The 24327-nt window shown below is 46.0% G+C and overlaps 1 protein-coding gene and 1 long non-coding RNA gene across 17 annotated transcripts in view; both read left to right on the forward strand.

The window, feature by feature from the left end:
• The window catches only part of SMARCD3 (SWI/SNF related BAF chromatin remodeling complex subunit D3), an 81801-nt gene extending 71976 nt beyond the window's left edge, over positions 1-9825 (forward strand). For 5 of the 13 annotated variants that reach the window (XM_086867786.1, XM_086867777.1, XM_023922106.2 and 2 more), the window contains 3 exons: positions 994-1116; positions 2327-2428; positions 2526-4066. In XM_086867786.1, coding sequence (XP_086723912.1) covers positions 994-1116; positions 2327-2428; positions 2526-2579 — 279 coding nt within the window. In that variant the 3' untranslated portion in view covers positions 2580-4066. Of the gene's footprint in view, positions 1-993; positions 1117-2326; positions 2429-2525; positions 4067-5236; positions 6594-6794; positions 7016-9155 lie in introns of those variants that run through there. The other 8 variants (XM_086867711.1, XM_086867729.1, XM_086867738.1 and 5 more) reach the window with 3 other exon arrangements.
• Positions 9826-12526: 2701 nt separating this feature from the next.
• Positions 12527-22893, forward strand: LOC111943425 (uncharacterized). 4 transcript variants are annotated; one of them, XR_015280345.1, is made up of 13 exons: positions 12527-12711; positions 16764-16855; positions 18131-18280; positions 19132-19205; positions 19259-19325; positions 19420-19583; positions 19667-19746; positions 19824-19999; positions 20834-20896; positions 20975-21016; positions 21108-21271; positions 21355-21433; positions 21511-22893. It is a non-coding gene; the product is annotated as an uncharacterized LOC111943425 (long non-coding RNA). The 4 variants fall into 4 exon arrangements; XR_015280348.1 differs by having other exon boundaries at positions 19143-19183; positions 19284-19325; positions 20834-20874; XR_015280346.1 differs by lacking the exons at positions 20834-20896; positions 20975-21016; positions 21108-21271; positions 21355-21433; positions 21511-22893 and having other exon boundaries at positions 19284-19325; positions 19824-20832.
• Positions 22894-24327: the final 1434 nt, after the last annotated feature.

Genomic DNA, 24327 nt, shown 5'->3' on the forward strand with positions numbered 1-24327 from the left:
CCAAAGAAGGAATGATTTTAAGTTGACAACAGCTCTCTTCTCTTGATGTACCATGTAGTACCTACACTAGTGGCCTTGTGGCATAACCAGATCAGGGAACGATTATTTTCTCCCATGTGCTTGTCATCTTAGCTATTTTGGCAAAAGAGACAAATACATGAAACTAAACAAGATAGGCTTACTATTTCAAACTAGAACGTTAGAAGAACAGGGTAGCAAATGATTGCTTTTGTGTCTGTCTATGTGCAAATGATTCATGAACTGTCCTCTTCCTGTTCATATTTGATGATATTATCCATTACAGGACCCTGACTCCAGTCTTCCCTGCTAGTTAATATTTCTGCCATAATATTTCTAAAGATATGATTCATTTTCTATAAACCTTCCATTTCATCCAAAATCATTTACTCATGATTTCTCATTGTTCACACTCTTCCTTTTGCAGCCATCGTGACTTTCACGGGTTTTCTCTTAAGAAAAAGTCTAGAAGTCACGGCTATTCATTTGACATGGACTTGATCAGGAAATAGGGTTTTTAAACATTACAGTAGGATGTTGAAGATGTGATGATGATAGTAACCAAGGGTGCTTTCTTGCACTGGGCACTGCTTAACTGCGTATTTATGCAGCACCTTTCCTCAAAGATCCCAGTCTTGGCAGGCAGAGTGATTCTACACAAGAAGTTATTACATTGTGCAGTAACGTGGCTTAGCTCTGCATGCCATGCAGAAGTTCAGTGCAGGAAGTGAAGGAGAATGCTGTACACACTTGCATTGCAGAAGTACAAGTGAAACCAAAATTTAGTGGCAGGATTGCAGTTAAGTTGCTGCTTTCTGAATTGAAAAAGCCCTAGGAAGGGCTGCATCAGTCTGTGGTGTAGAATTGTCACCTTTGTAAATTACCAGGAGTACTAAGATGGTAACAGAGCTGACCCGATGAACACTGGAGCGTGGGAGAAATTAAAGAATATCCGGTTTGTTTCTTTTCTATCAGATTCATGAGACAATTGAGTCCATAAATCAGCTAAAAATACAACGTGATTTTATGCTGAGTTTCTCCAAGGATCCCAAAGGATACATCCAAGACCTTCTCCGGTCCCAAAGCAGGGATCTTAAGGTGAGCTAAGATTTGAAAAAGAATGAACAGTGGAACCAGAACGGAAGAATTTTATCTAAATGTACACAGAGTGTATAGCCAAACATTTAGAATGGATAAGTGGTGGAAGACAGACAATGAGTGGACTAATGAAATCCCAGAGTAGATAGTATGCAGGAAAGATAGTTTAGGTTGTATTCCAGTTCCAGTGGAACAGTGGTATTTCATGGGAGTAGTAGGTCCATTTGTGGCCGGACAGTAGGTTTGAAATGCAGGGCTTTGTTCATGTATTCTGTGAATTCAAAACTGTGTCAAACTCAGCAGGAGCATCCTGTAGTATGAGAACACAATTTGTGTGTTTGTTCATAATTTAATCTTATCAGCTGTCCTTGAGCTTATCTTTGAGATATGCAAGAAATGGAATGTAAAGACGTTCAGTTGTCTGCCAGCAAAAATTAATAATTTGTTCCTCATAAAGTTTCATATTTTCTCTCTTTAACTGACATGCCTCAAAATCAGTTGTATTATTGAATCCATGAAATTATTTTAATACAATTATTGTGTCTTTCTTATATAAATGCCTATTGTTAACTGAATAGTCTTCCAAAAATCTACTGTTGAGATTATGGTTATTATTATTTATATTGTATTCAGAGGGGACAGGCATCTAAAAACATGTTTAAATAAAGCAGACTTTGACTTGAAGAACTTAAAAAGGTGTTGTGGAGCTTCACTAGCTTTACTCATGGAATAGTTGTTCAGAGTTTTCCCTGACTGACAAGTCACCCCATAAGAGCCTTTTCTATTAATGTTCTGCCCTGCTGGCATCAGAGTTGTGATTCCACAACACTGCTTTGCAAAATATACCAATAACTATATTTACCTGTGATTCTGTGATGCTGAAGACATAAGAATGGTTCCACCCCCCTGCTGTCCTATCCCTGGAGGCAGATTGGATAGGGCTTGGCGCACCCGATCTAGTGGAAGGTGTCCCTGCCCATGGCGGGGGGGGAATGACATGAGCGTAAAGGTCCCTTTTAACACAAACTATTTGCTCATTCTATGATACTGTTTTGGCAGTAAGCACACATTGTCCATTAGCTTTGGGCTTTGAGAACAGTTCTGACCATTTTTATGTGTAATGCAGAGAAATTTTGACTCTGGGTAAATCTGAAAGTTTCTCTATGTGGTAGAAGAGCTTTGGTGGAAAATGGTTTTATTTTTGTCACAGGTGATGACTGATGTGGTTGGAAACCCAGAGGAAGAACGCAGAGCCGAATTTTATCACGAGCCATGGTCTCAAGAAGCTGTGAGCAGATATTTCTACTGCAAGGTATGAAAGAAATATCCACACTGCTGCCTTAAAAATGCATCTCCTGCCACTGAGCAATTTAATCTGCTAAACTGTACAGTGTGTCTTTTTCTTTCAGATCCAGCAGCGCCGACAGGAATTGGAACAATCTTTGGGAGTGCGTAACACATAAGTACTGCTCACAAGATTCTGTTGGCATCATGACCACCAAACCAGTGGACTTCTCAGTGTTACTTAGCTCACTGTTACACGTGGACCTGCTTCCTGACTGGATGAGAGCGTGCCATCAACACACCAGTCAGAACACCAGCTTTAGAGTGATCCTTGAAAATATTGCCCAGGACAGGTGTCTCAAACCATTCCAAGCCAGAGACAGCATCATAAAAGTGTCAGTGTGAAAGAAGACTAAAGGTTCACTCATCAACGCACATCGTTACGTTTTAGTGCAAAGTTAGACACTACACAGCAAATCCCAATGGCTATGCTTAGAATCATGGGTGGCACCGATGGGGGAGGTTGAGATGGGTGTTATAGGAGACTACAGATTTAGAGAAATAAATGCAGTTCTTACCCTGTGGTACACAAGAGTCTCAAACAGTAACTGACCTGGAATTAGACAAGATAGTTTTTCTTATAGCTGTGGAATGCTTTTTATTCCTGAATAGAGTTTTTGTTTCAGCTGGACCAGTGCAAGAAGCTATCTCACTGTCTGAAAGAACAAACTGGGAGCATTTGCATCCTGGAATGCAGAGCCAGTCTGGAAGAAAAGACATATAGTCAGGCCATCTTTTCTGCAGATGCTGCAAATATTTTCTCTTCCCCTTGCCCCAGCAGTGAAAGGTAAAGTGAATCACATATCACTAGATGGGTATGACCCATACACTCTACTGAGACAAAGAGAATCATTCCTGGGATAAGAGCTTCTTATGCATCCTTAATATCAGTGGTATTAGCAACAAATGAGGCATTCTGAGAAAGCTAAAATAATGTAATGGTGCTTTGCTGATGCCTGCCTTTAACACAGGAGATATTAACAATAGGTACATATGTAAAATACCAGATTATTTTAATGTTTCTGTGTGTGACTGTAGGGTTCATCACTGAAAAGAACTTCCTGATTCTTGGTGTAGAATCCAAGAAGCTTGACTTCATGTCACATGGTAGATTTTTCTTTACTTCAGGAGGTTAATAGAGTCCCTGGATTGGCCTCACATTCTGATCATCGGTGAACTGCCTCTTACTATGAATTATTTAGCTCTCCCATACATGATACGTGCTGGTTATTTTGGATGCTGTTGAGTTATAAAGCACTATCAGCCTTAAATAGCACAGAGAACATATCCCTTGGAAATCATCTTCTTTGTAAATGTACAACAAATTCAGACAATGGGAATTTATGGAACAATTACTTGGAAGCAGGGACATCTTCCTCAAATCCTTCCCCTCCTCATTTTTTGTAGTGCACAGATGAGTTGTAATTAAAGGATTTCTAGTCCAAAAAATAGCTGCCAAAGTATAACTGTCCATTCGATGTGGCACTCAAAATCCTCTTCTAAGTTACTCTTTTTCACCTCCTTTCACTTCCTTGGAAAGAGAATCAAATTCACATGTGGTACGGAAAGAAGGCAGCTCTTCTGAATAAATGTGTTTTTTTCTCTAGTATTGCGTTTTCTGCTGTCTTTGCCAATTTCTCTCTTAGTTTTAACTTAAAAGTTTCTTCTGTTCAGTCACAGAAGAGATAGTCTTCTCTTTACCCCTGCATTTAATATCTTTGTTTTCACATTAATAGTGCCATAGCTTTTAGTCCATCATTTGTGTTCAGAGATGTCTTGGCAAATTTACTTTTGATTGAATTTATGTGATGGCAGTACTCTCACACAAAACCTGTTGGTGTGAGAAAAAGTATGACAGTCCCTCATTGTCTGAGGCCTTTTATTGGGAATGGCTTGATTTGGAATTTTTTCCCTTTTGTGTTAAAACCTCTTTCCACATTAAAATGTGAAATCATGCAGTCTTAAACTGGTTATACTTAGGGGTTGTGAGGCTGCCACAGTGATTGACTAGAAATGTTACTTCATTTAGGACTCTGCTAATTGGGCAACAGGCAAGCATTATGAGTAAAAAACAGTGGGGGCCATCTGCGACTGTGCTTCCGTATTTGTTATGCTGCTGTGTCTGTTGTGTGCATGCTGCTCGGTGTATAAAACTCTTGTCTGTATGTGGCAAACAGAGCAGCTACATTCAGGGGCTATGCTCAGTCTGCAGGAATAAGAAATGCAGAGAAAAATAGGCAAAGATATGAGAAGGACTGAGATAGATGCCTGCAGAATGTCTGCCAGGGAATTCTGGGTTTTGAGAACCTTCCTGCTGAAGTAGCCAATATTTGAGAGTAATACCAGTCATTTGCCACAGCTGACAGCATACTGGAGTCCAGCCTGGTTTTAGAGCCTCTGAATAATTAATTGGATGGATCTGGTTCCAAGTCTCTTTCAGAGCAAATTAACAAAACTAATGTGGTGTTGGTGCCAGTGTTCACAACTGTGTCACTGAAAGCTGAAACTCTATCAAGCAGCAGTGTTATACTGAAAGGGGTGTGTGCATGAATCGGCCACTGAAGATGGCACTGGAGATAGCAGTCCAGAATCTAAATATTTCACTGGCTATAAAAAAAGACTGGTCACTACCTGTGAGTCTTGGGAATAGCTGTCAGGTGTCTTTCCTTTGGTTAAACTGGGGTTTGAGATCCTGATGCCTTTTTCCTGTGTTCAGGAACTGTTTGGGTGTTTTACTGAAGACAGACAGAGAAAAATTTTGTCCTTTGTTCCACAGGTACAGCTAAGAGCTTGTGTGCAAAACAAAAATTTTATTTGAAGAGAAATAATGGAGCAATACTGGAAGCAACTACACCAAGTGTTGCTTGAGCATTGAAAATGAAAGGTAGCGGCACCGAACAGTCAGGTAATTATGGCAGACTGTGAATGAGGAATTCATTTGAAGTTCAGGATGGTTGTCTTTTTGTGTGTATAAAAGATGACAAGATGTTTTGGGGTCTTCAGTTGCCACAGTACAATACAGATCTATGCATACTGTAAAAAAACATTCTGTGCATAGAAATAGTTCATGTATAGATGATAATATAGATTGTTAGAAAATAGGGCATCAAACTAGGAAAGGGTTCAACAGAGTTCTGGAGTACCAGTAGTAGGGAAATGTATCTTGGAGCAAGAGTGTTGACACGGCAGGTTAGAAACAGTTTTATTTAGTCTTCTGGGTTGTTGGCCATGAAGCAGGAATCCGATTAAATGTTTCTTAGAGATTGAAGGGGAAGCAAATGTTTGGTTGTGGAATAAAGAGAAGAATACAACAGTGGGAAAGAAAATTAAAAAATGGAGCAGAGTGCCACTGAAGCGGCAGTAAGACGCAGCACAAGATAACGTGCAAAGCACTCTTGGAAATAGCACAGCCCACGTGAGTCTGTGCATTCTGTGTGCTCGTGTGTGTGCGGACACAGAGAGCTTTTGGGAGAGACAGTCACAGTCGGTGTGTAGCCTGGGAAGTGGGAGGCAAGGACAGAACCAAAAGTTTTGTAAGGAACTTTGAGACGCACTATCGAAGCATTTTCACTGTTACCAGCAGGGATTCAGTTGCTCGACATAGCAGGGTTGGCAGCTGTAGTGCAGACATCGTCTCAGCTGGCAGGTTTTTTACACCACATTGTTTAGAACTTATCCTGTGGAAGCCAAGTGAAAATATTAGTGTATAAATCAATATTGGTGCATATCCTAGGGCTCCTAATTTTGCCAAAATGCTAATCAGGTATTTGGGGGTTGTTGGTCTGGTTTTGTGTGGAGAACTCTTTCATGGCAATATGAAGAGATAAGGAGAGAAAGAAGGCTCTTTTTTACTAAAGAAAGCAGTCTCCTTTCTGTAACTGCTCTGTTGTTTAATAGAATGTATCTGTTCTGCCAGATCCTGTATTATAAACATCTTTTCCAAACTCACTGAAGAGAGGAACTCCATTTAAAAAATACATCAGTGAGTTTGCGAGAGTGAGCAAATACATGTATAAAGAATAGGGGGAAGAGAGAGAGAGAGACTCTCTCTACTCTGTAGCCACCATAGCCATTGTATGATGCTGAGTGATTCCTAGAACAGCTTTTAACAATAAATACTTTGTTTCTTTGTATCTCGTGCACTAACCTTATGTGTTTTAATGAAGACCTGTACCTTGGTTTCTTTCTGCTCCTGATAATGATCTCTGGTGTTTGGATTTCTCTTCACTTGTGAATGCACACAAAGACATGCAAACAATTACAGGTTTTAATGGGACTTGACAAAGGTGAGAACTGTTCCACCTTAGATCTTTCTTGTGAAATCCTTTTTCTAGATTCCACCTTCAGCCATTTCCATACTCAAAAAGTGAGAAATCCTTTCCATTGGAGAGATGTGGCTCTTCTCCTGGACAGCCTAGAGCTAAAGCTTGGATGCTGAGAGGTGGTGTAGAAATTACACAGTCATCATCTCCACTGTGGTAGCAAATAGGTGGATGCCACTTCTATAGTGCTTGTCCCTAGGTTCTGCTTAAATAAAAAAAAAAACAACAACAAATGTAGTTTCTTCTACCATGTGTAATATGTCATTGTATCAGGCTAGGAGCTTCTGAAGAGGAGACCCCTCTGACCTGTCTGTTTGGCTGGGAATATGATTTTGTTCCAGAGTGGCTGGAGGGCACTGGGAACATTTGTGGTTTGTCAGCTTTAGACTTTGATTGCAAAAGTCACTTAAAAAAAAAAAAAAAAAAAAAAGAATGACAACGAGGTTTGTCAAACTGATGCTTTCAGACCTCACTTGACATCTTTGCTTTGTGTTGGAGGTTGTGGTGTATCTGCAGCGCAGGGAATGAATGTCCCCTTCCAAATTCAGCCCAGAGGACCCCAAAGGCTCTTATTTGGAATATTTCTTTACTTTCTTTCATTTGTGAAAACATGATCTCCAAATTGCCCAGAGAAATGCCTTGATTTCTTCTGGAGAAAACCACGTGGCAGAGGCAGTTTGCAAAGGAGGCCAGAATTGTATTTGGAAAAGAGAGTGCAGTGTGTCCTGACAAGCTGTCTGCCTGTGTTCTTATTCCAGAAAAAAAAAAACCAAAAACCTTGCACTATACCAAGTTTTTTTCAGTTCTTTCACCTAGAAAAGCTCTTCCTGACACCCAGGGAGCAGATGCGTTTTTCATCAGGTGTTTGGACTGGACTGGAACCACTCCACAACTGAGGAATACTTCCATTTTTCCAGAAGGAAGCAGGAAAGTCACGGACTTCCATGTACGAATGGCTGGAGAGAAACTTGGAAGAAGTCTTGCAACTTGTTGATGATTTATTGTGGTCTGGCATTTGCTCGCTCAATGCCCTAAATCGTCCCGCTGGCCGTGCGAGGGCTGAGCAGGGCCCCGGCACCGCCGGCTCGGCAGTGACGCACGCGCGGCTACTTTCGGTGACTCGCCGGTGCCACCTGCTGGCGGAGAGCGGCGCTGCCGGCAGCGCGGGGAGCGCCCGGCGGGGCCGGCCCGGGGCTGCGGGGCTGCGGGAGCGGTTCGGGAGCGCCCGGCGGGGCCGGCCCGGGGCTGCGGGGCTGCGGGAGCGGTTCGGGAGCGCCCGGCGGGGCCGGCCCGGGGCTGCGGGGCTGCGGGAGCGGTTCGGGAGCGCCAGGCGCGGCTCCGGCAGCGGCTGCGGCAGCGGCGGGCGAGGGGACAGTGGAGGGGAGGGCGGGAGTTGCTGTGGCTGCAGCGAGCTTGAAGGTGAGCGGAAAACGGCAGGTCCCGGGAGAAGCCCCGAGGAGGGCGGTGGCGCCGGCGGAGTGCGGCGGGGGCAGCGTCGGGCGAAGGCGGACACGGAGCCGGGGAGGAGCTGCGGGGCCCGGCAGAGCCTTTCCCGGGAAACAAAACCTGCGGCTTCTTCCGCCTCGGCCCCACGGCGAGGGGCAGCGCAGCAGAGCGGAGCAGCATCCTAGCAGGTGGGGCAGTGCTGGGGGCGCAGGGAAGATGCGGCTGGGGCTGGAGGTAGAGCTTGCAATCTTCTTACATCTAAATGAACGTGGAAAGCAAGGAGAGACGTGCCATAAAAGCACCGCGGGTGCTCGGGCAGGTGAGATATGACTCAGGGGAGAGAGTCGCTTTCCTGAGCTCCTGAAGTTTCAATTGCCTCTCTCAGGAGCAGTCGTGAGAAATTTCGCATTTGGAGTTGGGATCCAAAAAGAAGGAACCTGAAACCGCTTTTTCTAATACATCCATAAGTAAGGGAGGCCATATGAAGCTCGCTGCTGTAATCAGCGATATTTTAAGTATTGAAAATAGTGACTTGTATTTCCTCTGTGCACAAAGTACTTGTTTGTCCCATGCAGGATTCACTGAGAGAGAAGCCCTGAGAAACCCTGAGAAACCCTGTAAATTGCAATTCAGAGCATCTTCAGGCTCCTAGTCCTCGGAGGTGGTGGCGCTTGGTGTGCAGAAAACATCCCAGGCTGTCCGCCTCGGGTCTGGTTGTGCATTTCCACAGCTCCTCAGAGTGGGAAAAGGCCAGGAAGGTGGTGGGAAGGGCTTTCTCCCAGGCCTGGGCATTCTCAAGACACCTTAACGTTTGTTTGTTGTCTTTTTGTTTCCCAGCCCAGGGCTAAGTTGGAGAAAAGGCGGAGAGGATGGTAAGTGGGAATTCCATTTTTAAATCTGCCCTTGAATTGCTGTTTCTCCCGGCAGATCTGTGCTGCCTAAAGTACAAAGGAAGGAGATGTTGGGAGTACCTATTTGTTCACCTGTTGTGCTTGGAAGAGATGTGAAATTCCAGGGAAGCCGCGCTTGCTGGAGTGACTGAAGGGAGAAGCACCTTGTCCGTATTCCCCCCACCGGTGCCTGGTGTGGTCCTTTCCTCTCTGGCTCCTTGTTTCCCTCTTTGTCTCTGCATCCCTCTGTCCTTGCTGTGTGTTCTGCAGTCTGTCTTTTTCTGTGTCCTTCTCCACACCTCACTCATGTGCCTTTTTTATTCCCTTTGGCTCTCTGCTGATCCCCGTGCTGTTGTTTCCTGCTGGATCCTTGTGTCCCGTTCCCTGTGTCTGTTCTTTTTCAATCCCTCTCACCCCAGGTTTTTTGTTTGAGTGGGGTTGTTTGTTTGTTTGTTACTTTTGGTATTTTTGTTTTGTTGTTGTTATTTTGTTTTATCTATTTCATCCTACACCCCATTCTTTTGTTCTTTCTTTTCTTCCTGTGTCCTCTGTGTCACCACTCTCTCTTTCTGCCTCTGGCCTGTGCCTGGGGTTTCGGGGGAGGGATTTCTGGGACCTGCCCCCCTTTTCTTGTTGCAGCTCCTTTTTGGGAGGGGATCTAGACCTAGAAAGGCTTCCAATAAAGCAAGGTGCTGCTGTCCAGGGCAGTTGGAGTTGTTCTGTGCCTTATTTGGGGGTGAGGAGCAAAGGCTGAGGGGGACGGGGTGGAGACTGGGGGGCTCCCGTGTCTCTTGGGGCACGCCGAGGTCCCCGCCAGAGGGAGGGACACGCTGCGCTGGAGGAGCAAGGTGAGCGGGGAATGGGGAGGGCTTGTGCTGGGTACCCTTGCCCAGAGGGGACCCCGAGCTGCCAGGAAATTCCCTGGGAGGGCTGGGTGCAGAATCCAAAAACCTGTGGAGTTGTTCTGGTTTTTACGGTAGGTATTGGCAAGGGACCAGAATTGATCTCTCCAAATTCCCTTGGGAAGAAAACCCCCTCTCTGTGCACTCCGTCGTTAGGGTTTTGTCATGTCAGGAATGGCTTAGGGTTAAGAAAGGGGGTTTTGTTTTTCCATGTCTTACTTTCTGCTGAGGCAGAATTCTGTGAGGAAGCAGAGCTGGAGGAGACAGAAATATGGTAGGGTTTAGGGTGAAACTTGTGGGGCTGGGATAGCAAATAAGGAGCCGGGATGCAAACTGCGTGGCTGGAGCTGAAATCACCGTGAGGGCTGGCATAGGGCCTTGCAGAGCTGTTCCTGCAGTAAGGATGGTCAGGTTGGGGCTGGAATGTGGGTTCAAGAGCTAAGCTCAAACCACAGAGAGCTAGAGCTAAAACAGAGATCCTGCCTGGAGAGCCAGAAAGCAGCATGATGTGGCACTCCACAGATGTGGAGGCAGAAGCGCAGCACAAGAGCTGGCAGTCAAATAAAGCTTGTGGGACTGAAGCTGAAATCACTGGGGCTGGGATGGGGACTGCAGTGCTGCAGCTGCAAACGCTGTTCTGAGGGGATAGTGACTGTAGATGTGGGAAGCAACCATAGAATGGTACACAATGAGAAGGGCTGCAAATACAGTAAAGATTGCTTTGGGGTTGGAGTGGCATTTCTCGGCCTGGAGGTGAAACCACAGAGCTGGAACCAAAACAAAGACCCTTTTGTCTCAACCTGGAACAGCTTCATCTAGCAGAGCAGGGGAAAAGGAAGCGGATGTGGAGCTGGAAGAAGAGAGCTTGCAGTGAAATAAAGCATGTGGGCCAAGAGCTGAAATCACTGGGGCTGGGAAGGGCTCTCCAGGGCTGGAGCTGAAATCACTGTGGGGCTGGGATAGGGACAGATAATGGGATTGCTACTGAAGGGCTGACACAGGGACTGTAGGATCTGTGTGCTGGAATCATGTAGCCTGTGATATGGATGTTGGGGCTGGGTCCTGTCACTGGAAATAGAGCAGGATGGGTGGGACTGAAAAAGGGGACTGTAAGGTTGGGTCTGAAATGCTGGCAATGCCGGGATATTGCCCAGATCTGTGATAGCCACTGTAGGGCTGGAGAGGAAATCACTGTGGGGCTGGCATATTGGTGGTGGCAATTGGATTCAGGGTGAAAATGAAAAATAGGCTGTAGAGCTTGGAATGGGATACTGTGATTTGCAGTGAAATGATGGTGGGACCAGCATAGTGGATCTGGGAGAGGGACAAGGGGGCTGGAGCAGAAATCACTGTGGGGCTGGGATATTGACTCTGGGGTAGGCTTCTAGGCCCTAGGCTGGGAGCTGAAATGTTGCCGTGCTGGAGAAAGGAGGAAGATCCTGCTCCTTGAAGCTGGGGAAGTTTCAGACAGCAGCATTGGAGAAACATGCGTCTGGAGCTGGAAGAAGAGAGCTTGCAGTGAAATAAAGCTTGTGGGCCAAGAGCTGAAATCACTGGGGCAGGGAAAGGGTCACTAGGACTGGAGCTGAAATCACTGTGGGGCTGGGATATAGAGACTGATAGTGGGATTGACACGGCTGGGTGAGATAACTATGGTAGCATTCATATGCTGAAATCACTGTAGGTCAGTAATACTGATGTTGTGACAGTGTCAAAGGGCTGAGGTCAAGGGCAAAAGGTCAGGGGTCAATGGTTAAATTGAAAATCAGGGATTCAAACTTCAAGGGTCACATGTGAATGGTCAGTGTTCAAAGATCAAGAGTAAAGGGTCCAAGGTGCAATGTTATGGGTTAATTTTCCAAGGTTATGTGGTTCAAGGTCAATTATCAGGGACTCAAGCTTCAGAGAGCTAAAGTCAAGAGCCAAAGGTCAAAATTCAGAGGTTAAGAGTAAAAGGTAAATGGGAGGTTGCCAGGGATTTGCAGGGAAGAGGAGTATTTATAAACTTTATCCATATTTCCCTGTAATTCTGGGTGTTTGGATTTCATTTGTGCTCGTCAGGATAAGCCATAAACAAGCTCCTGAACTCTGCATCCATGCGTCAAGCACTTCCACAGAAAGGCAAGTCAGCAGTGATTCTAGAGGAAAAATTAGAGGTGATGGCTTATGATCCATGGGGAATTACATTGGGAATTATGAAACTCAAACACATGGAATTGTGGAGGTAGAATTCCATTTTCAGCCTTGGGCACCAGGAGAAGGAGAGGTGTCCTCATCCATAGCAAGGAAATCCTGGTGCCCCAGTGTGTCAGGTGCAGACAATGAGCTGTCCAGGGAATGAGCGACAAGTTCCTTCTGCCCCTCCCCTCACCCGTAGGATGGCAACAGCACAAACTGAATTGTGAGGTTGATGAGCTCTCAGAGCAGCCCCAGGTGTGAGCAGTTATGGTAAAGAATGGGTGGGGCCTGCCCGGGGCTATTTTAGGGGAAGGGTTTATCTCACTTTGCTTGAGCACGGAGCAGTTGCAGAAGAGGGGTTTATGGTGGGCTTCCCTGGGGGTACCTCATGGAATGATACTGAGACCATCTCATAGGATCTGTGAGAACAGCTGGATGCGTTTGGACATGGAGCATTGCTTAAAGGAGGTGCCGAGGGAGAAACCTTTGTGTCTGGAAGCAGCATCGGAGCAAGTAAGCCAGTGCGAGTTCGCAGTGGGGCTTTTCTCCTTTTCCTTTTTGATTTCCTCTTGCCAGGGAGCGACAGAGCCGTGTGGAGGAGAGGCAGGCTCTGCCGAGCCGGCAGGCGGGAGCCACGGCGCGGAGCTGTGTCTGTCCCGGCTGCTCTGTCCGCTCCGGGCGCGGGGCTCGGGCACCGCCGGGGCCCCTTCGGGCCGGTCCCGGTGCCGCTGGGCGGGCCGGGCTCTCCCGGGGCCGGAGCTGCCCCCGCCCGCCGGAGGAGCCGCTTTCCGGCCGGGAGCGCGGGGCCGCCCCCGGGTGCCGAGTGCCGCCGCTGCCGGGGCTCGCGTGGTTTCCCCGGTCCCCCTGCACCTGGAGCGGCGCCAGCCCGGGAGCGAGTCCCGGCGGGGGCCGCTGGGGAACACTTGTGGGTTATTGGCTTCAGAGTGTCCTGGCAAAAGCCGCTGGGAGGAGGGGAGGGGGAAAAGCCCGACCTGCCGGGCTTTTTGTCTCGGGGCTTTGTCGATATTGCTCTTTAGCCGAGCTGCGCCTTTAAATAACGATGTGGTGCCTTCTAGAAACTGTGTCCAATACCTTTTGTACCCTCGCAGGAGGGCTTCGAGCTCAGGTTTTTCCATTGCCGAGTTAACTGCAGGTCCGAGCTGGCAGCGTCCCGTGCATCTGGGGTGCGTGAATCTGTTTGTGATGTTCATTTCCCCTGGATGCAGAGCTGGGCTTTTCGGGCAGACTGTATTTCTCAAGCCTCGGTGTTTATTTAAGCCTTGCACACGATTTTTTGGAGACGCGGGCCGAGAGAGAACTTTGTCTTGGTGCTGTACTGGGGAATGAAAAGCAGGGGGTCCCCGCAATATCCCCGTGGAAGCTGGACTGTCCGAGGGAATGGATGTGACAATTCTCGGGGCTGAACCTGGCTCCCAGCGCTCTGCAGTGTAGGATGCGAGAGAGCAGGGCCGGGGGACAGCAGGGTAGGAACAGCGAGGGGCTTCGTGCTCTGGGTTTGGTGTTGATGTTTCTAGAGCCAGAGCAGGTTGATTTGGTTCAGGTGCACTGGAACAGGATCCAAACCTTGGAAAGGTCTGAGACCAATTGGGAGGAAATGTTTTAAAATGAATGTGTTTCTTGATAGAAATCAGGTTTCAGTTTTTTAATAGATTATAAAGGAAATTTTTTTTTTGAGGAAAAGTGAAAAAAAATGTTTATTTTAATAAGTAGGGCGTAGGAAGAAGAATGAATAACGTTAGATAGTTTATATGTTGTGGAGTAAAGATCAGGAGATTTAGAAGGTTTTGTGTTTTTTTTTCACGTGTGTTTGGGATGTGGCGTGGGTCTTTTTGAGCCGTGGGGTGTTTTGGTGGTAGCTTGGGTTTTGGGATTGGAGTCAAGTTGAACAGTTTTAGAAGAAGTTACTATGGTTTTGGCAATTATTTTGTATTCACTAATCAATGGTGTCAGGAAAATTAATCCACAAACACCAGAGGTTTATGTCCAAAAAGGAGACAGAGGAGTCCTTTTACTTTATTCGAATAAAGGGAGAGGCCATAGGGCATTCCCCTGGGGTTTCTCAAATTTTTGGAGGGCCGGCTGCTTGTCCCTTCTCTCTTTCCCCATAGGCTGAGGTACTTGAGAGGTACAGGCTTCCCGGAATGCCTGACACCTGGGGTACCTTTTCCCCCCACCACGCATAATCCATTCTTAATTCTTAACTTTTGTGGAATTCATGATACTCTTTCAGTGCCTCTTTGATCTTTTAGTGGAATCCATCCCATTGTTTCTGTTGTCTCTCACTGATAGCTGCATCCTATCAGCAGACCCACAGCTTGTTTGTAAAGACAAACCCGTCATTCCTCTCTATGAGAAGTTGTTTTTGAAAAAGTAAAAAATGGATTTTTGTTGTCTCTGTTAAACAATGGAGTTGAGAGAGAATTTGGGGTAGACTGCATTAGTATTGTATACAGATTGTATGTTAAAAGTTTTTTTTTTCTTTGTTAGTTTTGAAGTTACAGAATTTGTTTAAGCATAAAGCAGATGGTGGGGATATAATATAATGTAATTTTAGGACATCTTAATTTTTATTGTGTATCTTTGGCTTAATGGTCAAATTATTTTTTACTTTTAGATATACTTTCATAGAGATACAGATAAATATAACTAGTGGTAGTAATATTTAGTAAGCAGAGTTATTTATGTGGTTTTTATTCAATATTAGTTTTTGTGGTGGCACATAGTGTGTTGTTTCATTTTTTTGTGTTCACTACGTGAAATTTGGTTTTTGAATAAAGATGATTTTTATGAATGGGTTGGTTTGTATTTTAGGTAGAATCAATTAAAATAGATTTTGATATGTATTATTTGGTTTTGTTTATTGTATGTACGGGTTCAGATTGGGTAGGGTTTGTTTGGTTAGCTGAGTTTTGGGTGTTAATTAGGCGGCTTTTGTTAGATGCAGTTTTTAATTTTTGGAAGTTTTTTGAGTGGTTTTAAGGTGATTTTTAGTAATTGATTGTATCATTTTTTTTTGTTTGTAGTTGGTGTATAATAATGTATATGTTCTATTTATTTAATGTTGTGTTTTTTAGTTTAGGTGTTGATAAGTTTGGATTCCTTTCTGTTGTGGTGTTTCTTATTAGCTTCATTTCTGGGGACACAGGCATTTATATGGTGGCTTTTTATAGGCATATTTTTGGGGGTGGTGTTTTTTAACTTGTTGTAGTTTTGGTTGGTTTTTTGTTTTTAATTAGTTATTAAAATTTTTTATAGAGTCTTGGTAATTATTCAGGTATTACTATAAATGTAGAGCTTTAGGGTTTTTTTACTAATGTCTAGGGTTAGTTTAATGGCTTTGAGTTCAGTGACTTTGTTTGATTTTTTTTTTAATAGTTGGTGTTGTCAGGAAAATTAATCCACGAACACTAGAGGTTTATGTCCAAAAAGGAGACAGAGGAGTCCTTCTACTTTATTCGAATAAAGGGAGAGGCCATGGGGCGTTCCCCTGGGGTTTCTCAAATTTTTGGAGGACACAGACTCCTTTTTTATCCTAATTCCCGGCTGCTTGTCCCTTCTCCCTTTCCCCATAGGCTGAGGTACTTGACAGGTACAGACTGCCCGGAACGCCTGATACCTGGGGTACCTTCCCTCTCCACCCCCAATGCATAATCCCTTCTTAACTTTTATGGAACTCATAGTGTTCTTTCAGTGCCTCTTTGATCTTCTACTGGAATTCATCCCATTGTTTCTGTCATCTGTCACTGATAGCTACATCTTATCAACTGACCCACAGCTTGTTTGTAAAGACAAGCTCATCATTCCTTTCAGTGTGATGTGTGGAGTTCAATAGGGTTGCTTTTTATTTATGTTTAACTTTGCTGATGTGATAAGAACTGTTAGTGAAAGAACATAGCATCTGTTTTTGCTCGTGGTTGTACGGCGTGGCTTTTGTTTGTGTTACCTGTTTTGGGTTTTTTTTTGTTAGTGAGATTAAACTTTATTTTGGGGTTAATTTGTGATTATTTTAAAGATTTTAGTGCAATTTAGGTTTTTGATTTGGGGGTGCTGTGATGAGACTACTTTATTTGTTTTATGTGGTAATGGTGGTGTGGATAGAGGGAATACTTGTTTTTAAAATTTATTTTAGTATTGTTAGTTGAAGTGTTAGGATGCATTGTGTTTCAGTGTTGAATCTTTTTGAGGTGGTTTGGATTTTTTCTAGGTTAAGATTTTTTTCCCTTGGCTGGTTTTATTGATCATATGGGTGGGAATTTGATGCTGTTTGTTTTTTTGGTTTTGTTTTTTTTTTTAGGAATTGGATTTTTGCAGTAGACCCGGAAGAATTCACTTTATTTCAAAACATACTAGTTTAATCACATAAAGGTTCCCATATTAACTCGTCAGTCTTTTAGATTCTTTTTCTCATTTAGGTTTTCCAGAATTTACTGTTAATTTAGCAATCAAGCAGGGATGGCACTTCGTTCTTGAAAAGATGGCTATGGAAAAACCTGTGTCTAACAACACGTACCTGACAGAGGGCAATGATTTTGCTGTAATTACAGGCCCAAATACGAGTGGCAAAACAACTTTGGCATGGAACTGCTGGAGGAGAGGAGTTTCTGGTGGGCTCCCAGTGGCATCTGATGGAGTGACGGTGAGAGCATCTCATAGGGTCTGGGGGAGCACGTGGATGCACCTGGACGTGGAGCACTGCATAAAGGAGGTGGTGAGGGACAAAGCTTTTTGCCAGGAAGCAGCACCTGAACAGCTGAGCCAGTGTGGATTTGCAGGAGTGATCTTTCTCCTTTTCCGTTTTGATTTCATCGTGGCAGTCCCTCCCCGGTGCCCTCAATCTGTCACAAGAATTCCAAAAATAAAAAGGCTGAGTGAACAGTGAAAAGAAGGGGTATAGGTAAGGTGGAGTTCAGGTGTACCCCACCCCAAACCCTAAACAGCAGCCCTAACAGCGCTCCCGTTTCCTTGAGACAGCTGCAGGCAGGAACCCTAAAGCAGCAGAGTGCCAGAACCCCCGAGAGGTGCAGGCAGTTCCCTGGTGCTAGGGCCAGCCAGGAAGAGATAGTGGGGGGACGATCCGCAGGGTTGGGGAAACAGGGGGTTTCCCGCCCCGCCCCACCCTGGGCTCTCTGTCCCTCCACAGCCGGGGATTGCTCCCACCCCTCCTCGAGGCGGCGGTTGGTAAGGCTTCGTGCCTGGCCTCCGCAAAGAGTTCGGCTCTGTCAGCCTCTGCCCTGTCTCAGGGCCAAACTTAGGTAGGGTAGGGAGCAACTGTGGATTGCCTGGTCCGGGCTAAGGGACATCTCTTGGGGCCTATGGATAAGGAGCATCCCCGGTTGCAAGCGTAGGGTTGTAAGTTTGTAGGGTTCAGTGGGGCAGCTTGGCAGTGACACAGAGAGGCTGAGGGAGGGCTTCAGAGGTCAAGGGCTCGAGGGCTGGAGACAAACAGAAAATAAAAGGGGTATAGGTTGGGATATAAGGCAGAGTACAGGACTACTCAAACCCTAAACAGTAGCCCTAACAGCGCTCCTGTTTCCTTGAGACAGCTGCAGGCAGGAACCCTAAAGCAGCAGAGTGCCAGAACCCCCGAGAGGTGCAGGCAGTTCCCTGGTGCTAGGGCCAGCCAGGAAGAGATAGTGAGTGCTAGGGCCTACTGCTGTCATATAAGCTGGGGTTTCTATCCTTGGGGTATCCTGGGCTCCCTGTCCCTCACTGACTGGAGAGTCTTCTTCCCCTCCTTGAGGTGGTGGTCATTTGGTTGTCAGCCAATACTGCTGTGAAGCAAGCCTCTGCCTCCCTGTGGGGTGAAGTGTGCAGCCCATGAACCTGGGCATTCTCTAGAGAAGGTAAGTGCTGGGTTTTCACAGATGTGCCACTAAGATCCTGCATTGATATTTGGTCTTCTTGGTTGTAGCTGACCAGGAGACGACAACCTGGCAATGGCATGAACTTCCCAGATGGCGAGGAGGCCTTCCTTCGCACCCCATGTGGATCCACCCCAGCAAGCATCCGAGAGCTGAGTCGAAGGCTACGACCCGCAGAGGGGATGAAAGCGGGGTGCCGGGTCAGGGCTCGTGACCTGGGATTTTTGAGTCAGCTTTGGGGACGCGGAGGTCCAGGCTGTGGCCCCTTAGGCCGCACAGTGGGAGAGCCTCACTTTTGTTCACAGTGCTGAGGTGTGCAGGACAGAGCAGCCTTGGGGCGTGGCGTGTCACTTGTCCGTCGTGCCTTCTGTGTCTTTTGTGCCTCTTGTGTTGTACGTGCCTTGCCCTATCTCTTCTGGGGGCTTACCAGAAACCCCAGCATCACTTATAGCATCTCCAATCTCTGGGCTCCTCGGCTCGGCAGCTCTCAGAGGCCTTGGAATCGCGTTTGTTTTGAAAAGCATCCGATCGGATGTCTTTTAGACCTCTTCTTCTGAGCTGTGTCAACAGCCGTGCGCCGCGAGGATCCATTGTTGCGGCTTAGGACTTGAAGAAACGCAAAGATAGGTAGAGGATTGCGGCCATAAGATTCTTGGGCCTCTGTCTTGGCGGTTCCTGGAGTTTCATTCCGTCAGCATCTTCTTCCTCCTGGGTTCTGTGAGCTTCATCAGCTCGCCTTCATTCTCACCCGGCTCATTTCGTTCCGCATTCTCTCAGTCCTTGTGGCCGTCCTTGTGGCCCAGAGTTTTGTCTCCCCATTGTGTCCCCTCGTCTGTTGTCTGGTGTGTCATGGGTGTCTGGGTGTAGTTGTCCCGGAGCTGCTCTGCCCTGCTGCCCAGCCTGGCTGTAGGTGTAAAAGGCCAAGTCCCAGGCCCCTGTAATTTGAAATTTGTGATGTAGGGTGTAGTTGGGGTCTAGAACATATTCTTAGATCAACACAAGGTGTCTGCATCTGTGAAGTTACCCTGCAGCACTTTGACTTTTGTCTCAGCTCTCTTTCAGATGCGGATGGATGAAATCAGTGGCAGAGAGCCCCATCCAGGGTAAGGAGGTTCCCCCGAGAAGGTAAGTCAGTGTTTGTCTTTGCAGGGCAACTGGAACCGGTCACTGTGTTACAGGTCTCCTCTTTGTCTTTATTTTTAGGAAATAGAGCCAGCTAGCAGCAGTCAAGGTGAAGTGGGCAAGGTGAGCGTTGACCGGTGGAGGGAGGCTGTTGTTATCGCTGGGCTCTCAGTTTCTGGTGCAACGCCAAGCGTCCCTTCTTGTTTGCGTGCTTTAGGCGGTCCAGTCGCGTTTCGTCGAGACCCCGTCGCCAGCCGGCCGGCACGCCTGCTTCGCCGCTCCCGTGAGCCCTGCGGAAGCGTTACAGGGACCGCGTGACGGAGCATTTTCCACATAAAGGGGCCGTGTGGCTGGCCTTCAGGAAGGGGCCGAGGGCTTCCTGTGAGTTGGGGATGTCGGGAGGAGGAGCAAGGGCCTGTTCAAGTCTCAGCAATGCCACATCACTTTTTCTTCTCTTAACTCAGGTGCGCCCTGTGACGACGGCGTCCGGCACCCGGCATGGCTGTAGCGTGTGGCCTCAGGACACGGCCATTCATAGGAGACCGTGAGTAGCGGAATTGTCGGGTTTTGGCCAATACGCTGTGACGATCACGCGCTGATTTTCTGTTTTATTTATTGTAGCTGACCTGGAGATGATATCCTGGAGATGGCAGGAACTTTCTGGATGGCGAGGCGGCCTTCCTTGGCGCTCCACATGGATCCTTCCCACCAGGCATTCAAGAGCATAGTCGATGACTGAGATCCGCAGAGGGGATGAAAGTTGGGACTCGTCTGGACTCGTGACCCGGGATTTTTGAGTCAGCTTTGGGGACGGGGAGGTCCAGGCTGTGGCCCCTTAGGCCGCACGGTGGGAGAGCCTCACTTTTGTTCACAGTGCTGAGGTGTGCAGGACAGAGCAGACTTGGGGCGTGGCGTGTCACTTGTCCGTCGTGCCTTCTGTGTCTTTTGTGCCTCTCGTGTTGTATGTGCCTTCCCTTATCCCTTCTGGGGGCTTACCAGAAACCCTGATGCCATTCTTAGCATCGCCAATCTCTGGGCTCCTCGGCTCGGCTGCTCTCAGAGGCCTTGGAATCACGTTTGTTTTGAAAAGCATCCGATCGGATGTCTTTTAGACGTCTTGTTCCGAGCTGTGTCAACAGCCGTGCGCCGCGAGGATCCATTGTTGCGGCTTAGGACTTGAAGAAACGCAAAGATAGGTAGGGGACTGCGGCCCTCAGGTTCGTGAGCATCTGTCTTGGCAGTTCCTGGAGTTAATTGTTTCATCAGCATCTTCTTCCTCCCGGGTTCTCTGAGCTTCATCAGCTCGCCTTCATTCTCACCCGGCTCATCTCGTTCCGCATTCTCAGTCCTTGCGGCTGTCCTTGTGGCCCAGAGTTTTGTCTCCCCATTGTGTCCCCTCGTCTGTTGTCTGGTGTGTCACGGGTGTCTGGGTGGAGTTGTCCCGGAGCTGCTCTGCCCTGCTGCCCAGCCTGGCTGTAGGTGTAAAAGGCCAAGTCCCAGGCCCCTGTAATTTGAAATTTGTGATGTAGGGTGTAGTTGGGGTCTAGAACATATTCTTAGATCAACACAAGATGTCTGCATCTGTGAAGTTACCCTGCAGCACTTTGACTTTTGTCTCAGCTCTCTTTCAGATGCGGATGGATGAAATCAGTGGCAGAGAGCCCCATCCAGGGTAAGGAGGTTCCCCCGAGAAGGTAAGTCAGTGTTTGTCTTTGCAGGGCAACTGGAACCGGTCCCTGTGTTACAGGTCTCCTCTTTGTCTTTATTTTTAGGAAATAGAGCCAGCTAGCAGCAGTCAAGGTGAAGTGGGCAAGGTGAGCATTGACCGGTGGAGGGAGGCTGTTATCGCTGGGCTCTCAGTTTCTGGTGCGATGCCAAGCGTCCCTTCTTGTTTGCGTGCTTTAGGCGGTCCAGTCGCGTTTCGTCGAGACCCCGTCGCCAGCCGGCCGGCACGCCTGCTTCGCCGCTCCCGTGAGCCCTGCGGAAGTGTCACAGGGACCGCGTGATGGAGCATTTTCCACGTAAAGGGGCCGTGTAGCTGGCCTTCAGGAAGGGGCCGAGGGCTTCCTGTGAGTTGGGGATGTCGGGAGGAGGAGCGAGGGCCTGTTCAAGTCTCAGCAATGCCACATCACTTTTTCTTCTCTTAACTCAGGCGTGCCCTGTGATGACAGTGTCTGGTCCCGGCGTGGCCGTATCGTGCGGCCTCAGGACACGGCTGTTCGCAGGAGACCGTGAGTAGCGGAATTGTTGGGTTTTGGCCGATGCCCTGCAAAGATCAGCTGCTGATTTTCTGTTTTATTTTTTGTAGCTGACGGAGAGACGACAGCCTGGCGATGGCAGGAACTTCCCAGATAGCCAGGCGGCCTTCCTTGGCGCTCCGTGTGGATCCTCCCCAGCGGGCATCCGAGAGCTGAGTCAAAGGCTACGACCCGCAGAGGGGATGAAAGCGGGGTGCCGGGTCGGGACTTGTGACCTGGGATTTTTGAGTCAGCTTTGGGGACGGGGAGGTCCAGGCTGTGGCCCCTTAGGCCACATGGTGGCAGAGCCTCACTTTTGTTCACAGTGCTGAGGTGTGCAGGACAGAGCAGCCTCGGGGTGCGTCGTGTCACTTGTCCATCGTGCCTTCTGTGTTTTTTGTGCCTCTTGTGTTGTATGTGCCTTCCCTTATCCCTTCTGGGGGCTTACTAGAAACCCCAGTGTCACTCATAGCATCTCTGATCTCTGGGCTCCTCGGCCCGACGCCATTGAAGCTTTGCCTCAGGAGCTCTCAGAGGCCTTGGAATCGCATCTGTTTTGAAAAGCATCCGATCGGATGTCTTTTAGACCTCTTCTTCTGAGCTGTGTCAACAGCCGTGCGCCGCGAGGATCCATTGTTGCGGCTTAGGACTTGAAGAAACGCAAAGATAGGTAGAGGATTGTGGCCATAAGATTCTTGGGCCTCCGTCTTGGCGGTTCCTGGAGTTTGTCATTCCGTCAGCATCTTCTTCCTCCTGGGTTCTGTGAGCTTCATCAGCTCACCTTCATTCTCACCCAGCTCATCTCGTTCCGCATTCTCAGTCCTTGTGGCCGTTCTTGTGGCCCAGAGTTTTGTCTCCCCATTGTGTCCCCTCGTCTGTTGTCTGGTGTGTCACGGGTGTCTGGGTGGAGTTGTCCCGGAGCTGCTCTGCCCTGCTGCCCAGCCTGGCTGTAGGTGTAAAAGGCCAAGTCCCAGGCCCCTGTAATTTGAAATTTGTGACGTAGGTTTTACCTTGGAATCTAGAGGCTTTTCCTAGATCAACACATGATGTCTGCATCTGTGAAGTTATCCTGCAGCGCTTTGAGTTTTGTCTTAGCTTTCTAAGTATTTTATTATTTGCTGCCCAATGTGGGGTTCAGAAGAGTAAGGAAAACCCATGCTGATTATGTTGTATTGGTGCTTACTGTGTGCTGGGATAAAGGACTTTGTAATGGTGTTACTTAAGTTCATGTCTCTCAGGGTGGAGGCCTTTATGTTGTTCTAGTCTCTGAGCTTTTTGGAGGTTTTAATGCCTTTCTTGTCCCTAAGTTTATTTTCTTATCAAAAATTAACTCCAATACTGTCCCTACTACATAACTTTCACAGTAAAAGAGAACAGATTACTATAGCTGTTATGCTAAGGTCAGTAATAATGATGGATAAAAACTTTACAGAAGTACTGAAGTTTGTACCAAATAGCTTTAGTTTATTGTTTCTTTGGCCTACCCTACATCCCAATCCCAGTAACATGTTTTAAAAGTGTATTAGTAATTATACCCAGTTTATTAGAAGAGGAGCAAAAAAACCCCCACTACACTCTTTTTACTAATAATTCATACCACATCACAAAAGTAAAACAAAACACAAAAAGCTATATAAAACCTAACACAACCAAATCTGCTTAAAAAAACCTCAACAACTTACTAAACTGAAAACCATGCAATGAGCCCTAAGCATTACTAAAAACAACCTAAGCAAATTGCTACCTTCTAATTCATAAATAATAATTAATGCTCTATAAAAATAAAGACCTCATTAACAATAAAAAAATTAAACTACTAAAAAATAAGAAATCACTACAAAAACAAACTACCTTTAAAAATCCATCATATAAATATTCATATCCCCAAAAATACAACTAATAAAAACCACCAAAGCAAAAAACAGGTACATGCAACTACAAAAAAAAAAAAAAAATCAAACTTAAACTGCAATTAACCATACAGGAACAATTTGGTTTTAACTCAATAATCTCATAATACCTTGAATCATCAAAATAAAAATACTATCTCCAAATAAACACAAAACCAAAAAATAAATTTAACCATAAATATTTTTCACTTTATCCATAAGTTTAAAACATACTACAATCAAACAAATGAACCCCCTCTAAGAAACAATAATCCAAATAGAAATATAAGAAACCTAACAAATTAGCTACATTACTGTACCCCAAACACACCAAAATAAACACTACATACTCACAATAATAAAAAAAATCACTAAATAAATAAAAACGTACCCTATACCTCACACTGCTACTCAAAACATCATCCTTAACCTTAAAAAACAAGCCCTTTAAAAACATAATGCCCTTAAAAAATTAAATCAAACCATAAAACTCTTTTCAAAAACAACCTTATCAACACCTAAACTAAAAAACATAATATTCAGTAAATATACCATATCCCCTACCATGCACCAAGTACAAAATAAAAAACCAAACCAAAAAACTATTAAAAACCATCTTAAAAACATTAAATAAAAAAGTCTTTCAAATATTAAAAAACATCTAGCAAAAGCCACCTCCTTCATTAACACCCCAAACTCCACCAAGCAAACTAACCCTACCCAATCTAAACCCTGACATATCATTAACAAAACCAAAATCCCAGTAACAAATAAAAAATTGTATTTAAAAAAGCAATTAAAATAAATTCCAGGTTAAATAGAAAAAACTCCATAATATGAAAAAATAACATAATGTATACCTCAAAAAAAATCTAAGCATTAAATAAAAAATGCATGTAAACCTCACTTTTTACTCAATATCTCTACTCTTATCTGTCTATATGTATAACTCATTTCCAAAAGAAACAAAACACCCCACACAAGTGATTTTCAAAAACA

The sequence above is a fragment of the Cyanistes caeruleus genome, chromosome 1 (assembly GCF_971803275.1).
Source record: "Cyanistes caeruleus chromosome 1, bCyaCae1.hap1.1, whole genome shotgun sequence".
Taxonomy (NCBI): domain Eukaryota; kingdom Metazoa; phylum Chordata; class Aves; order Passeriformes; family Paridae; genus Cyanistes; species Cyanistes caeruleus.